The sequence below is a fragment of the Thermobia domestica genome, chromosome 16 (genome assembly GCF_964235325.1).
Source record: "Thermobia domestica chromosome 16, izTheDome1.hap1.1, whole genome shotgun sequence".
Lineage (NCBI taxonomy): Eukaryota > Metazoa > Arthropoda > Insecta > Zygentoma > Lepismatidae > Thermobia > Thermobia domestica.
In genome coordinates this window covers 174758694-174777246 of record NC_137469.1, presented here as the reverse complement: position 1 = coordinate 174777246, position 18553 = coordinate 174758694, and the positions used below count along the sequence as shown (strand labels likewise).

Sequence of the window (18553 nt, the reverse complement as noted above, 5' to 3'; positions counted from 1 at the left end):
TTTATTAGGAGATTGCCATACTAAAACTAATACAAAATTTACAATTTTTCTTTTGCTAGTTTATTCATAAGTGAAAGGAGATAATGAAATGCAACTTACCATAATCATAGATAATGTTACTCTACAACAGGAAATATGGACCCTAAAGAATTTTCAGTTTGCCATTCGTAGAAATTACAGTGTTACCAGAATAACAATTCGGTCAAAATCTAAATTAGGGCAGCTACTAGAGAAACGAACTCAACTGGATTTGATTACGTATCATGTTGTTTTGGTGTCCTGGGAATTACTTTTTTAAAAATATTATTATTTAATTTTAATAACGGTATGTTAAAACTAGTATTTTTTAAAATTACAAACTAAATACAACTAATATTTAAAAAGTACTTCATAGGATACCAGAACAACATGATATGTAATCAAATGCAGTAGAGTTCGTTCCTCTAGACTAGCGTTTCCCAACCGGTGTGCCGCAAGGAAATCGAAACAAAATTATTAATTCTATAGCAACCAAATTGCTAGAGATAGGAAAAAATGTATATTTTTGTATTTCACATTACTATGAATTTCTACCATGGAGAAAATTACTGTAATTGTAATATACTATTCTATATCTATTACTGTGTAGCAGACAGTATTTCGGCTCGTACACATTTCCACAGTTAGCTGCTATGTTACGCTTCAATTGAAAGTCTTACTAACACCGAGAAATGGAAGCACTTGTACGGTACGCGTCAAGTGAACGTTCGCACGTAGAACACTCATTCGCACGTGAGTGGCAGAACAACACTTCGTTCAACAGGTGTGTTTTGACTTCGACGCATCGCAAGGCTGTGTGATTGCAATAATATGCATCGGTTTTGGTTAAAACAGCAAAGTTAAAAATATAAGATATTTGTTTGTTCGTTCGTTATTTAGTGATCTTCGTTCTTAGTGAAAGGTTGGATACAGTTTTCGAAAGAGAAATCGTATTTTTAAAAATCTGAGTCCTATATTCCATTGCAATTATTTTCTATTTTAAAATTAGAATGAAAAATAAGCATAATGAATTAGCATAGGGGAAAACCAGTGATCGAGCTTTCATCTCTGTGAGACACACACACACACAAAATACCATGGTAGTTTATATTTGCAAATAATAATAATAATATCTATGAGTGTGCCACGAGAATTCAAGTCACACCCTTAGTGTGCCGCAATTTGAAAAAAGGTTGGGAACGCTGCTCTAGATACTGCGTTAACTTATTAGAAGTTTTATTCTGGCAACACTGTAATTTCTACGGAAGCACCAGTGAAAATTCTTCAAGTTTATATTTTTTGTTGTAGAATAACATTATCTATGATTGTGGTTAAGTTGAATTTCATTATCTCCTTTCACTTATTGGAAAACAAGGAAGTGAAAAATGATAAATATTTTATTATTAGTAGTAACTTAGGCTCTTAACTCTCACATTGAAATCATGAAGTGTTTTTCAAGTTAAGGAAATTAGGAGTAACGAATTGATTGAATTCATTAAAATGTAAATAAAAACCGCAGTGTTTTTATAAAGTGTACTGAAAGGAGATTTTATTTTGTTTGGTAAAATTAAGAAATAGAACTAAGATTAAAAGCATCCTAAAGGGTGTTTGATGATGTGTTTATTACCAGTCAGGATGTGAAAATATAAATCGAAGTGAGGAGGAAACTTAAAATATACAAAACGATAATCATGCCTGTTGTTCTGTATGGTTGCGAAACATGGTCGCTTACTCTGAGGGAAGAACATAGACTGAAAGTATTTGAGAACAGGATCCTGAGAAGAATATTCGGACCCAAGAGGAACGAGAATGGGGAATGGCGAAAGCTTCATAACGAGGAACTACATAGTTTATACGATTTGCCCAACATTGTTAGGGTCGTCAAGTCTAGGAGGCTTAGGTGGGCAGGTCATGTAGCTAGAATGGAAGAAAGTAAAAACGCTTTCAAAGTCTTGACTGGTAGACCCATAGGAAAACGACCATTAGGAAGACCTAGGCGCAGATGGAAGGATAATATTAAGATGGATCTCGCAGAGATAGGAATACAAAGTAGAAACTGGATCCAATTGGCTAAGGATAGAAGTCAGTGGAGAGCTTTTGTGAACGCGGCACTGAACCTCCGGGTTCCATAGGCCATAGAGTTAGTTAGTTAGTTAGTTAGTTAGTTAGTGAGGAGGAAACAAACAAGAAAAATAAAATTGTACTGAAATGTTTCGACATACAGAGTTCACATACTTGAACATTAGTACTTAAGAAAACTACTAAAAATTAGGGATATTGCTAATCCATCCATTAATTAGCAGTCCCGGGTTCGATTTCCGGTGGGGACACTCGCTCAAAAACTGTAAAACGCTTTTCAGGCCAACCATCATGAATGAGGTTTTCCTGGGTTTTTCCTTGTGTGTGAAGCCGAGTGCTCTCTGCTTCATCTGCATATCAAACTGCAGATGAGTGCACATTTACATATCAATATGTTATTTTTGTGATTAAATTAATTGCTTTATAATTAGATTCATTTTAAATATTATGTAATATTTAACATATAATATTTGGTAAACACCACAGAGCGAAATACGGTAGTATTAGTATTCTTTTGATATTTATCTTATTTGTTTATATGTGCATTTATCTTAGGTTTATGTGATTATATCTTTCTCATGCATCTCATTACCGGAAAGTAGTATGTAAATAGATTAATGTATCATCGTATTTGAATATTCTGCATACAAGATATAGGAAGAAAAACATATAATATCATCTACTTCGTATAATGCAGACTTGGAGTTCTTGGTTCAGCAAAAGCGAGTACAGCGATTTTTTTTTTCTTCTTGGCGACAGCGTTCTGTACTGGAAGTCTGCAGAGCAATGTTTGCTACTATGTGAAAGAAGAAATGTCTAGGGTAACCATGAATAGGAAGAGAATATGGTTATAGGAAGCATTCAGAAACTTCCTCTGTAAAGAAACCCTAGTTGGAAGCATTGAGCGCACAACGCACTGTATTCTTTGTTACAAAAATCATAAAAATTTTAGCATCGATATGCTGTATTTTGAATTTCTATACGTGTGCTTTTCACACCTTTCAAAAGAATGTCTCACGTCTCTGACGTTGAGCGTCAGTATCAACCGTCGTTTGGCCGTAAGTCAGCGGACCTTTTTCTACTTTTCCCGAGATGCATTGCTTTTTTGAAATTGTGTATTTTATTTTGACTATTTTCATATATGTTTTACTAATACTATCGTATTACGCTCACAAGTTCTTGGAAAGTACGTTATAATTCATATTTTTATTTTTAAACGTGATCCCTTTCGTCAAAGACATTTAGATCTTTGGTTTGTTTTCAAAATTTGTCTGCATCAGCTAATTATCCTTCTCTCTCCGTCTTGGAGAAATGGCAGACGAAAATTGCAGATGAGAAAGGGGAATGTCATGGAAAAATGAATCCCCATACTATAACAGTGTAGTGTCATCAGTAAATATAGGTGTAATTATATTCTGTTTTACCTTTTATATCTTTGTGTATGTTGTAAAATGTTTTACTATTTTGTATATATAGTGTGTAATAACAAAATATGTATTTGTTTACGTTTGATGCTGCAATGGACACCTGATAGTCCAAGAACTTTCAGAACTGCTGCTAGTTGCAGTGAGGGCAGCACCTATCAAGTGTGCTTTGATATATCTGTGCAGTTTTTCCGGTCCTGGCCCTTGTGTCTGCAGAGACCACCCAGTATTTAGCCTCCGGCTACTGACAATTCCCAAAACAATTCCGAAAAGAGCGAGTCTCTTTCTTTTCGGCAAGAACCAAAGCGATGAAGGGAAAAAGAGCAAAACAGAGAGTTAGTTGCGATTGAAACCCGGAAGCGTCAGCACGACGAGCTGCGTGGACCTCCGTTGACTTGTATAGAACATAAGTTCTATACCGGTAGTCGTGTGTGTGTTTATATAATACTCAGTTGTTTATATTCTACAACTATTATCATCATGTGTGTTCTTATACGGTGTATATATAAAATTTTAAAACTGTGATACAACGTTCTCAGTGCTCACACACACCCAGATCCTGAAGTGAAAGTGTTGGCATTAGCTTTCTTCAGAAAACTGTGGGCTATAATGACCACTTATAACCTAAAAATTTAAGTTCAACGTACTTTAAATTGATTTTTACACAGTGCAACGCACTAACGTTTATCTTCATAAGTGAAGATCTTTAATTTTTACAACCTGTCTCAAAAGAACTAGTTTCCTGTCTACGCCTATGGACAAGAATCTCCTGAACTTTTAATAAAGGAGACAGAGTAATAATATTTATTGTGCTGTTTAGCACTACAATGCTTATTTAGAGCACTAACTTCATCACCACTATTCTGGGTACCACCAGGAACTACCCATGTTTCATGGACTGACCTTAGTATGATGTAGTAGGATCCAGTGTGTTTAATCGTCGCATGAACTGTCAAATCTCATTTTTGAGTGCAGAAACTATCCAGGAAAGTGGAGCTTTATCGTCTTATACAATGGAACTGTGCATCACGATATAATTTTGTTATTTGGTTTATTTTGATTTATCTTCATACAGAAAGAAGAAAAGAGACACATAAACTGTCAGCGAATGGGGAAATAGAATTTATTTTCTATGCTGTATAAAATGTTCTTATCGGTGAAGTCCTCTAATACTTATATTTATAAATATCATATCTTGGTTTCATCTCATTACGAATTTCTAAAAAAGTGTGAAAATTACAATATTTCATTAGTGTTATCAGTGGTGCACCATTTTTCAGTTTTTGGCGTTTTAGTGTTTTGTGAAAATGCATTTATCGAGTGTTTATGTGCAATAACCTGCATCATTTACGAAATAAATCGTACCACCTAATTGTAGCCAGAGGGTTTATTTTTTCCTGTTTGGTAAGTACCAAAAGTGCTAATTTTCAGATGTGTTTTCTTACAGGATGGAGAGTTAAGGAAATATTCCCAAACTAACTCGAGTATTCTGACAACCTTCCTGGTTGGGGCTCAGGAAGGTATCGCTCCATAGAACCACTAAATTCCTCAGTTATGAGTGTGAAGGAGAATCCAACAGGCTGCTACCTGTTCATCTTGAGAATAAAACAAATTTAAGTTTTTTTTCTTTTAAACTTGTTGAAATTTATGTACGCTCCTTTACAAGTAGCATCAGTGACCATAACTGAAGGTAACATATATATAAAATCCCTGAGATAATTTATTCAAATCCCTGAGATATTATACTATTATTTTGTTTCTCATGCTCAATGAAGGTATTAAGTGTGGTAGTGGCAGCTCCAGAAGGAAGTCACCTGTTGACTTCAGTAGGGAATTTGCATTCTGCAAAGTGCATTAATTAATTATCACATGATGAGAATTTGAATATTACATTATTCCCTCGTCACACCACCACCTTTAGTCAGTGGAAGTTCGCTCATAGAACGACCTCCACACTTGTTCACAGCAGGCAAATGCTGGGGTGGTACCTAAGTTATATGTCCCAGTCCGCTTCCTTCCTTCCTCAATCCTTTCTTCCTTCCCTTTCCACGGATAGTGTGCTCGCCGAGGGACGTCATCCCTCAAACGTGACGGGCTAAATGACCATAAGATGCCGAAAGCCCAGAAATCTAAATCCCAAATCATTCATTAATTACACTAGTTGTTTCCTCATATCTTCAAATGTTCTCCAAATCGCCAGCATGCTAGTGACACGTTTGGAGATTGTAGGAGTCTGTCCAGCTAACGAAAATTATTAGCCTGACTGTGAACTATTATGAGCGTGATTGACACACTAAGGCACGTTGGCTTTATAATAAGGATATGAAATAAATTTCAATTTCATACAAATTACTGTAGTTAATTTTGCAAGCTTCTTTCTTTCCTTCTTAACTTGACGTTCAGTAAATGGTGAGAGTTCTCCTTCCGAGAATTTAGGAAACTTACAGTCTGAAAACTTTGTACTTAATGAGAGCGAGGGTTGGATTGCATTTAAGTTTCGAGACCCGTGAGCAGCGAGGCTATATGAGAAGTGGACCTACAATTTAATATGGGGTAAGAATCGTATGAGTTCCCGCTGGGAGTCTAATTCGGGTCTTCCATGCTAAAAGCGAGTATTCTATAATTGTATTCCATTATTGTATTCTGTTTTAATGTTTTAGTGTACGTAATATACGTGCATCTTAATATAAACAGTAAATTTTGCACTTAAATTTCAGGAGTTCATTGGTAACAATTCTACAGAATGTTTCAAAACAACACCGACAACGTTTATGAGATGATTCCTGACACCAACATAAGACAAAAAGTATAGCCTTACCTGGGTGTACAAATAATTCCTTTCGGAGTTATACACTGCCGAAAACATGAAAAAATGAACTTTAGAAGTCCATAGCTCCAAAACTATGGGACTTACCGTAGTCGGATCAAGACTACACTTAGGAACTAATATGTACCCTATTCAAAAATACATGTTTCGGAATCCTATGGTACTTACGCAACAATTTTTATAGAGGCAGTTTGGCTACAGGCATATTATTTGAAGCACTCACCAACTACCTCTATAAATTTGTTGTTAAAGTACCGCAGGATTTTGAAACATGAATATATGAATAGGGTACATACTAGTTTCTAAGTGAAGTGTTGACCCGACTATGGTAGGTCCCATACTATTGGATCTATGGGCCTTTAAAATTCATTTTTTCATGTTTTCGGCAGCCTATAACTCCGAAAGCAAGCATTTGTGCACCCACGTTGGTCTATACTTTTCGTCATATTTTGATGTCACGAATCATCTCCCAAACGTTCGATGTTGTTGTTTTGAGACACCCTGTACACCTCAATATAGTATTATCATATTAAATTCTTAATATATGTCTACTTAAGGAATATTCCAATTATGTTTAAAGAATACTATTTTCAGATGTGTATTTAATTTGTTTTATGTATTATTTCGTTTGTAAGAATATGCAGCGGGTAACATACTGATACGAAAATTAATTTTTCAGGTGTATCACCACTGCCTATTTGGTACTAGGTATGATTTTCTGTGCGCAAATTATACAGCTTTCGACCAAAAGACCTTCATTTGCCACTTCGTCTCAGAAGTTGATTGCGAAAATTCGCCAAAATATTTTAAGAGGTGAGTCATGTTAACTATACAGAGACTTATGACTTTTTTCTTATACGTTCGATTTTTGTTTCTTCCTTTCCGCACAGAATTGATGATGATTTATGGACAACCGAAAACCTTAATAATTTTATTGCTATGATATTTTATTTTGATGTTTAATCATTCGATATTTTTGACTGCCTCTTCTGTAATCATTCCCTGGAAATTTTGGTGAAATTCAAGTTTTTAAAAATGTTATTTTACTTATTTACAGTACTAGGATTACAAGGAAGACATCTGTATGTAGACTAAATCCAATAATTTCTTAACTTACAGGGAAAACTCGGGAGAAAGCACTCGTCTGACTAGAAACTAAGTATGCCATTTCAAAGACTAATTCATACTGCTTACAACAAGCTAATAAAATTCCTGCATGGTCGAGAGATTCAACTTGGAAGTTCGTATGAAACAAATGAGTATATGAGCATTTAAACGCGTTAAGTACAACATTATTAGCAATGAATATTGACATACGAATTGAAATCTATCTTATGTAACAGAAAATAAAACTATTTTGCAATAACTAACGGGTTTGTTAGTTAAAATTAGTCATTATGCTGTTCCCAATAATGATAAATTAGAGATGAAAATTGATCAAATTGTTGTTCTGTTGTATGAAGAAATGATGCAGGCAAAAGATTTCTTTGCATCATGAACATTTTATATGTGCAGTTGCGTTGCATCCTTCAAAGTAACAGTTTGCATAGGCCTAACCAAAGTGGAAAGCAAATTCGACAGGTAATTCAAAAGGTATATAATTTGTTCTGTAACTACCTTGTGGAAGGCAAACTGAAACAAGCCACGGAACTGATTTAGGAACACGAACTTTATTTGATTGTTTCGTTGGTACATCATAACATCCGGATGGAGCACTTTCATACTATGTACAAATCTGCTATAATCTTTAATTGGTCGGAATCCAAATACATCAATTGGTTATACAAATAGTGTGCAAGTCGTACATTTAACGTTAAATCTCTCGAAAAGTTCTCAACTGTACAGGAGTTTTATGAGCTTTTTGTAATCAGCATGAATTGATATTTCAAATGGCATGTTTAGTTTTTCTGCAGGCGAGTGTTTTCTCCCAAACTTCCCTTGTTAGCAGCAAAGATATTTACGTAAAAAGTACAGTTTTCATCACATTTTGTTTTGTGTATATATAAACTTAAGAGAGTATAACCCTGTACGTTCTTGAAACAATGACTATGTTATAATGTCTTACATTCGTAGTATATGTACTAGAATACTGAACAAAGTACATTGAATAATTTCTCTAAATTTTTAACCTTACCAAATTTCCAGACGGAGACTGAGAAACAGGTAGCAGTAAAAATTGTGTGCTTAAACTTGAAAATAAGAAACGCAAAAGAGGTTTCTAACGAAAGTAGTTTTAAAATGTATTCCTTACGCATAAATTTGAATATATCAATCGTTACCAAAGGTACGGAACAGAGATAATGTTACATTGACTAATGTAGAAAAATTGACATATCACACACCCGGTGGAAGAGTGTTACAACTCAAAAATTGGAAATTTTGAGTTACTATCGCTCAAAAGAAAAAAAATATATATATATATATAGAAAAGCGAGCTCTATTTGGTGGTATTTTCGCAGAAACGTAACTAAACAAATTAACTCATAGATGGCAGAAATACCGGTATTCCAGAGAGCGATTTCACAAATGTGTGTTTTTGATTTTTAATAGTCTTCCACCGGGTGTGCGGTATAACGCGAGATCACTATCATAGCACTTTTAAGTAAATTTAAAAGTCAGGTAAAGTTAGTAACATCCCTCGAACGCAAAATCTAGATATTTTATGGCATTCAAATCCTACGACGACTTCAAATGTAAGTTCAGACAGAATTGATATTGAGTCTAATGAAATAGTAGCAGCTAAAGTGGCTAGATTGCAGTCTAAAATATACAATCCTGGAACCGATGATTCCGTGAGTGACTTTGTGCTAAAAGGCATAATAAAATAAGAAAAAGTTGAAGACAAACATCGGTTAACCTTTCATCTCAAGATTGTTAAGCAGTTGCTCTCACCATAGTACTAGCGTCAAATAGTAACAGTAAAGATAATTTCAAAAATGCAATTTTAGGAAAATTTTCGGGGTAAACCTATGCTTCTTACTGACGTAGAACAAGCAAAGCAAATCATCAGAACATAAGCCGCAGACAAGATAAGCCATACAACCAAAGTCAAAATGCGAAACAAAGGTATTTTGATCGTAATGATAGACGACCATTTTTGATTATTAATATGGTAAAAATTCGAAAAATGACACACTATATGTTGACTCGCCCAGGTGAAATCCCAAACAAGCGCCTTCCCTTTTATTCCATATTATTAACGTCATTCCGTCTGACCTTTTTCGTCATGACGACTGCATCCATTTGGTTCTCTCACCAATGGAACGCCTGCCGAAATGACAGCTCTTAGAATAATACCATTTACACTGGTATGTGGTATGAGCTTCTACGTGGTTAGGCGGTTAGCGTACGCACCTTTGGCGCGGGACACCCGGATTTGATTCCCGGCGGGAGCTCATGTGGTTCGGATTCCACGTTAATCAGTAGGTCTGTCTCATATAGCCTCGCTGCTGAAAGAAAAGTTAAACTCAAACTCAACTCAACTGGTATGTCGTGAAAGCCTGCCAGCACTGTTTTCGCATGATAAGCCATGCAGTCCTCTACTATTTACATGGGCGTTACATGTGGAGCAACAGTGTGGCTCGCAGATCTCTACTCCTAAGTGTAGAGCAGTGGCTACTCGAAAACTCTCGTTAGATAGATGTAAGCCCAAAGAAGGTTAAGGTAAGGCTTGAAGCCATGCTCCGTTTTCAGGTGATGTGACAGCAAAAAGCCTGGCTTTATCTTCGAGGGTATCAGTTGAGCTTAGTAGTGAAGCTATATGATGTTTTATTATAGGTTCATTCCAGGCTGACTGGATATTTCTTTTTTCGAGTGCTGGCGAATCTAATCTTATGAAATCAGTCCATTTGGCCATGCAGTCATGTACATCTTGATCCTTGTTTATATCGATTTCCTGCTGGAGCAGAGATCCTATTATTTTATGAATAAGTTTTGTGGGAAAATAAGTTAGTAGTGACTGATTTCACAGAAAAGTGAATAATTAGGAAAAGAAATGAAAAACAACAAGCAACAAGAAAGCAGGTGTAAAATTAAAATATATGATTTGGTTTCCTTCGTCAAACTAATGTTAGTTTCGTTATTAAGAAAAGGGGTGTAACGTTTTTCGAAATTTACAAGCCTCAGCTCTTGTAAAACCAAAGTATCCGAGAAGGTGTTCGAACTTCTTTGCCCAGTAACTAGTAATTCTTTAGATACTCATACTATTGATAGGATGAAAATATGGAGACCTACCAAAGAAACTCGTAAAATACAATTGGATTTAGTGTCGAAACACAGTGGATTTGATAATGTAGAAACATTAAAAAAATACAAGGTGTTTCAAAAGTTCCTTACCATCCGTTTTCAAATTTGTTCGTATATATTTATATTGAACTTGATGTAGGAAATATACAATAGGTCTAGGGGCAAACATTCTGGATGATGGTTCGCGGACGGCCGCTATCTAGAATTTCAATTTTTTATTTCAAACGATAGGTGGATCATGTAATACATGACCATAGGCTAGAATTTGCTCAGGATGTCAAATCTGAAATCGGATTTCATATATATCTTTATTTGGTGAGAAGTTATGAACAACGACAATGGATGTTTACCTGTTACACAATGTGCTCCACGTGTGCCCTGTGCTGGGCAATGCACGTGTGCAAACGCCTCTCCCAATTGCTATCAACGGAGCAGGATAGCTGGAGAAATTTGCTCATAGGCAGTCATGGTACGTTGCTCAATATGATGAAGATCACGAATTTTCACTCCGAACAACATAGCCTTAATGTGTCCCCAAACGTAGAAGTCCATTGGAGTGAGATCTCGTGATCGGACAGGCTATTCAACTGGCCTACGGCGACCAATCCATGCCCCAGGAAATGCTCATCCAGGTACTGATGTACACGGATACCCAAGTGGAGAGGTTATGTTGAAAAAACTGGGAAATTTACTATCTTCCGACAGCAGATCTGGCAGTATCTGATCCTGTAACATCTCCAGGTATCGTTCCGCAGTTAAAGTTTCATGAATGAAAAGGACCGATAATTCGTGTTTCCCATATACCTGCCACGCCATAACCTTCTCTGCACCGATCATTTAAAGGGGTCTGTCCAGGCGACCAACAGCGCGTGTTCTTTCTATTCACCTCCTCATTTACGAAGAAGTAGGCTTCATCGGTCTGTCCGCAACCCTCCACGTCTCCTCAAATTTGGATTGGTTAATAACTACGCCACTGCAATATGTGACACAAGGTGACATGATTATACTGACTGATATCGGCTACTACTGCATGGGCACTTCTCCACCCTATAGAAAGTGAGCTAGAAGGTAAAATAGAATAAGTTGTTTTTTTTGTACTAAACAATCAGTCAAACTAAATTGACCAAAGGATAATCAATTGTTATTTCATATTACTAATGAAATCTGTGAATTGTTTTGGAGGAATATTCATACTTAAAATATTTGATTGATACAGAGCTATGTTCAGAAGTCTTTTTAACATAATGGGCCTTATGCAGAGTCACTTTAACGTATGATTAACGTTATACTAAAGGCCTAACTATTGCAGGAAACATATGTTAGTCGAACTCGTTGGTATGGCACTAATCACGCGTCAGAACGACTCTGCATAAGCCCCAATGTCTCTAACCAGGGGCGTCATTTAGGGGGGCAGGAGGGGGCAATTGCACCCCCCCAAGAGTTTGAGGAATACATATAGTTTAATCAATTGTATACTAATATACTAGTACAAAACATGGAAGTCTTATGTCCGTGGTGCTCTTGCCCCCCCCAAGCGAAGTCTGAAATGACGCCCCTGTCTCTAACCCTCTGATTTTAAAATGTTGACGTGTAAGACAACCTGCAAGGAAATTCGGCAATTCAAGTATGAATAGCAGGGGATGTCTGTCTTCTCTAAATAGCAGGGGTGTCTGGCTTTTCTAAATAGCAGGGTATCTTTTCCATGTCACCTAGAACTATGATCCTTGTTCAAAGTGGTGCCACTCATAATTAATATATAGAAGATAAGAGTGAAGCAAGTAATACGATAAAAACAAATAGAAAATCTAGAAGGAAGGGAGATGTAGTCTTTTCGACGTAATTGAGAAAAGTGTGGAACACGACAAGTCAAGTTATGATTGCCAATTATTTTATTTTTAGCCCAAACAATCTTGTAACTCCATTAGTGGTTTATGCATTACCCCTTATTTCATTATCTATGTTATAAAATTGAACGTGACTATGTTTGTGACTCTTAATCTCTTGAACCGCCCGACCGATCTCGATCAAATTTTCAACGTAGATGTGGTTCTGGCCTGGGAGTGTTCTTAGCTATTTACTTTGACGGTACAACTTAGGGGAGGGGAGGAGGGGGCCGAAAAAATAAAACTTAATGACTCTTGAACCACCCGAGCGATCTTGATCAAATTTTCAGCGTAGGTGAGATTTGGGACTGGGATGATTTTTATCATTTCACTTTGACGGAGCAACTTAGGGAAGAGGATGGAGGGGGAGATATACAAAAATCAATACATATATATAAAGAAAAGTGGCTATGTTCGTGAATTAATTACTTTTGAACCACCCGACCGATCTCGATCAAACCTTCAACATAGATAAGGTTCAGACCTGGGATGTTTTCATTATTTCAGTTTTACGGTGGAACCTAGAGGAGGGGAAGATATATGTAAAAGGAATAAAAATAAAAGTGACCGTCTTTGTGACTTCATCACGCTTTAACTATAGGACCGATCTTAATCAAATTTTCAATATGGATGAAGTTCGGACCTGAGGTGGTTTCTATATCACTTTGATGGTAGACCTTAAGGGAGGGGGAGAGGAGGGACAAAAATATAAAAATAAATAAAACTTAATAACTCTTCAACCACCCGACCGATCTCAATCAAATTTTCAACCTAGATGAAGTTCGAACATGAGATGATTTTTGTCATTTCACTTTGACGACGTAACTTAAAGGAGGGGAACGATAGTTACAAATGATCGAAAATGACCTATATTAATGTCGAATTTACAGTGTTTGAGGTCGCTGAGATGAACAGTGACACTTCTTATGCCATTTAAATCCAAATTGAGCAACGCAGAAATTGTGGCAGGGGAGGGATCAAAATTACCAATATCAGTTTCGAATTCATACTTTTCGGGGTTGCTGAGATGGACAATGACACTTCCGGTGCCGTGGCCCGTAACATGGGGAGGAGAGGGGATATATAAAAATAATCGAAAATGACCAATATCAAGGTGCGCTTTAGTAATAGTAAAAACGACTGACTAATGAAACATGTTACTAATTTTCTTAATTTAACCCAGCGAAGCGGATAATTGATGCTAGTCTTAATAAAACCTGTCCCACTAGCGCTCTTAGCGGTACTCAGAGAAGATAGGATTATGAGCGAGGGAAGAGTTTTACAAAAGAAAATGCGAGGACATAGAAGAATTGGAAAGAGTTGGAAAATATGAGGAAATGTACAAGGAGGTGAAATCTATGGAATTTCGGAGGAAACAAGGGAGTATTATGATGGCAGTAGAAAATAAGAATGGGAAGGTAGTCAGCGAGAGAAATGAGGTCATAGGAAGGTGGGAAGAATACGTTGAAAACTTATATGAGAGTAGGGATAGAACGTGTAGCCTAAATGTTGAAGTGGAAAATGAAGTAGGCGAGGATGATAAAGGATTTAGTATTCTTCGGGATGAGTTTGAAAAGGCTATATCCGAGATTAGGAATGGAAAGGCAACAGGAATAGATAACATATCAATCGAATTCATTAAAAATATAGGAGACAAGGGAAAGAAAGAATTGTGGCGACTATGCAATGAAATATATGAAACGGGAGAATGGCCAAGAGACTTTCTGAAAACGATCATGATACCGATGGCTAAGAAATCGAACCCAAAGAGATGTGAGGATTATAGAACTATTAGTCTCATATCTGATGCAGCTAAAATTCTGCTCCGAATACTGAACAGAAGGTTATATGGAAGAACAAATAAAGATGTTGAGGAAGAGCAGTTCGGGTTCAGAAGAGGCAAGAGCACAAGAGATGCTTTTGGATTGTTAAGGGTGATCGGTGAAAGATTTATAGAAAAAGGGAAAGAGGTGTATGTTGTATTTATTGATCTAGAAAAGGCTTTTGACCGCGTGAATTGGGAATTGTTGTTGTAAGTTCTAACAAAGATAGGGTTGGAATGGAAAGATAGAAGACTCATAAGAAACTTATACATGAACCAACAAGTAAGTGTTAGGATAGGGGAAGAACTGACGGAAGAGAGTGCAATTGGAAGGGGAGTTCGACAAGGATGCTGCCTCTCGCCAACACTATTTAATGTCTATCTAGAAGAGATAGTGAAAAAGAGCCTACATGATGATGATGGCATTTCGGTAAGGAGGTAGAATGATTAGATGCATAAGATCTGCAGACGATATGGCGCTTGTTGCAGAATCTGAAAAGAAAATCAATAAAATGTTAGAAAAAATGAGAAAGGGCTTTGAAGAATATGGGATGGTTAGAAAGACAAAAGTCATGGTGATTGGAACGAAGGGGTCTGTGTCAAATATAAAAGTAGAAGGGGAGAAAATAGAACAAGTGAATAGTTTTCGATACCTGGGTAGTATTCTTAGTAATGACATGAATTGCGAACGTGAAATAAAAGCAAGGATAGGAATGGCGAAAGAAGCCTTTAAAAGAAAGAAAAGTCTGTTTTGTGGGACTTTGAACAAAGAGTTGAGAAAAAGACTCATAAAATGCTTCGTGTGGAGTGTTGTACTGTATGGGGCGGAAACGTGGACATTACGTAAAGGTGACGAAAATCGACTGGAAGCCTTCGAAATGTGGGTGTGGAGAAGAATGGAAAGAATTAGTTGGGTCGAGCGGAAAACGAATGAGAGAGTGTTAGAAATGGTGGGTGAGAAAAGAACACTTTTAGATATAATTAGGAAGAGGAAGAGAAACTGGTTGGGACATTGCCTAAGAAGAGATTGTATCATGAGGGATGTCCTAGAGGGTATGGTGGCGGGAAAGAGAGGGAGGGGCGAAGGAGACTACAATTAATGGATGATATTAAAACAAAGATTATACGCGAAGACGAAAAGGTTAGCGGAGGACCGTGGAGCATGGAAGCTTCTCAGCTGCGGCAAGTGACCTGCCAATAAAGGCAGAAAACCTATGATGATGATGTATAGGGTCTACTAGGTAGGTAGACATTTAAATGTTGAACAGTACGGTACTTCGAAGGTGGCGACTTCGGTTAGCACTAGCTACATTCCAAATGTTAATATATGTCAGTGTGGAATGCTAATCTTAGTGCTGATTGTAGTAGCTCACGGGCTCTGCCCATACAGCTCCAGGACTGGTTTGATGAGCACGGAGATAAAATATTACACCTGCCATGGCCTCCACAATGACCAGACCTCAATATTATTTAGTCTTTATAGTCAGTTTTGGAGACAAAGATGTGGGCCGCTATCCACCATCGTCGTCTCTACAACTTACAGCTGCTTTGGCGGAAGAACGGTACAACATCTCTTTGACAACCATACGCGACCTGTATTTCTTCTTTCTCCGTCGACTGCAGGCCGTTCCAGTCCAAGCACTAGCCTGTGTCACGTGTGCATTATATGTGCCCTCATTTTGACTGCTGTGTGTTATTACTCACTTAAAAGAGAGTTAATTTCTTTCGAGTACGTGATCTGTTTCATGGTCGTTAGTCGCCATATTGGATTCAAGATGGCGGATCATGATCTTTTACCACTCATAACTCGGCCATTTGTGAACCGATTTTGATCATCTCTCTTCCTTTGGAAAGAGAAAATTATAGTATATAATTGGGTATTCTTGCACGTTTCGCAAAATTTGCGCCATTTTCCCAAACAATTGCAAAGTGTAGAATTGAACATAAAATTGTATTCAATTTTTGTAATTTTCTCGAAAATGCCTAATAATTCAACATTTTAATAAGAGACAAAAAATCAGAATTTAATAAGCTTTAAAACGGTTTACAACATGCTGGCTTTAGTTTAAAACTAGGGTATATATTAAAGGAAAACTAATAATATGTATGATTTTAATTGTTGTTACAAAAATAGCTTTTCCGACGTTTTTACCTTCTAGTAATATATCTGTACTGCAGGCGCTAGTCCATCTCACGTGCTAAGTTTTATGCCCCCTAAGTCTTACTGTAGGGTTTGTTAAACACCTATACGAATATAAAAAATGGTCACATGATCCAGATCATAATCGTTTGCTTGGCATATTTAAAAATGGACGCCAAATTACAAGATTCTTTTTTTATCTAAGTATATCTCCGTACCCAGTGATCCGAATTTGTAGTTTGGTTGCTCATTTTACTCCTTTGTAAATTAACTCTTATAGCTCTAAATTATAGTGTAATTTCGAAAAAGCGGAACAATGACGTAGTAGATACAAGATTTTTTTCAAAAAAGCGTATTCAAAGAGCAAAGGAAGTATGCATTTTAAACAAATACGTCGTAGTTGATAATACTGATACAAATTAATAACAATGCCAAAAATTAAAATGAATATTGGAAATCTTTCAGAGACGAGATAAAGACTTAAACAATATTATTTATAAGGGTTCCTGCATTGGTCCAAACTAGTACTTTTACATTTACAAAAGTCACAGCACAATATTTCCAATTTTCTATAGGGGGTTACAGTTTCTCTAAAGCACATCTAGGAAAATCTTCAGTCTCCGAAGGGTCATCTGTCATCTGCGGAATTAAAATACCGTCTTCCTTTATGTAACCATAGTCAAACGGATTGAGTTTCTCAGACGGTTGCAAAGCATGAATCTATTTATAGCACTGGAAGTAGCTTCTTTTTATGTGGAGATTGATAATCTTGATGTAGGGGCTAAATCTTGAAAGTTTCATAATTTTTAAATTAATTTCTATATCTTTGTTTTTGACAAGAAATGGATTTCTGATAAAACCGGAAAAATTGCATCTCTTTTACGAACTAGGAAAAAGCTTCAAACACTGCCAAATTCCGAAATTCCTCTATCATCTGGCAAAGCAACAGCTATAGACCTTATGGCGGATGGAAGGAAGGTTCCAACAAAATCTTTAAACTTGAAAACGTATGAAGACTTTGTAAGAAGGATTTGGAAAGCTATCCGCCAAGCTTATCACACAAGTGAGTGCATCAACATTGTTTTCGACGTTTATAAGAAGAAACTTGTAAAAGCGCTTGAAAGGTAAAAGCGATCACGGAAACAACCTGTAGAATATAGAGCCCCAAATGACAGCACACCGCTTCCTGTAGATACTGACGTTTACTAGGCCTCATCTGGAAACAAAGAATTGTTGCAGTCATACTTTGTTGATTCTATATCGGGGGGAAAAGATTCTATTACTTCATCTGTTCCGATTTATCTCGATAATGTAGTAAAACAAGGTCAGTCAACACATCGGATGAATGAGCTCAGTCTGGAATCTGATCATGAAGAAGCAGATGAGAGGATTGTAGCCCATATTTTTCATATGACACTAACTTCAAAAGTAAGAAACTTGGTTATTTGTTCTACTGATACCGATGTTTTTTCTTCATGCTCTCTATCACTATGTACAGAAGTGGAAACGTTTAGAACTGCAAGAACTTTGGATTTCTTTTGAAGCGGGAAGATCATCGCGGTACATTCCACTTTACTCCTTTGAAAGCAGAGTACCGCTTGCTGTATTAACAGCTTTACCAGATATTCATTCTTTAACCGGCCGCGACACTACAAGCAGCATCTTTCAAAGCAGCAGAATTGTGTAGGAAGACCTCTTGTTAGATTTTGGGAAAGGACCACTAAATGAGAACGTGAAAGAAAAAGCATAGGAAGTTTTGGTTCGAACACTTGGCTCAAGCTTAGGTACAATAGATAAATTACGTTTCCAACAATTCCAACAAAAACAAAATTTCGAAACTTTCAAGATTTGGTCCATACTTCAAGGTCTATCAGTCTCCACATAAAAAGAAGCTAATTGTAATGCTATAAATGGATTCATGCTTTGGAACCGTCAATCCGTTGGTCTATGGTTACATAAAGGAAGACGGTATTTTAATTCCGCAGGTGACAGATGACCCACCGGAGCCTAAAGATTTTCCTAAGGAATGTAATTGCCAGATGTCCTTCAGAGACTGTATGCCCCTATAAAATATTGAAACTATTATGCTGTGACATTTGTAAATGTAAAAGTACT

At 36.7% G+C, this 18553-nt stretch overlaps 1 protein-coding gene across 1 annotated transcript in view; it reads left to right on the top strand.

The window, feature by feature from the left end:
* Positions 1-18553, top strand: part of LOC145673508 (uncharacterized) — a 293832-nt gene that overhangs the window by 261973 nt on the left and 13306 nt on the right. The window contains exon 4 of the mRNA XM_081743276.1: positions 7028-7161. Within this exon, the coding sequence (XP_081599402.1) occupies positions 7028-7161 (134 nt within the window). The remainder of the gene's footprint in view (positions 1-7027; positions 7162-18553) is intronic.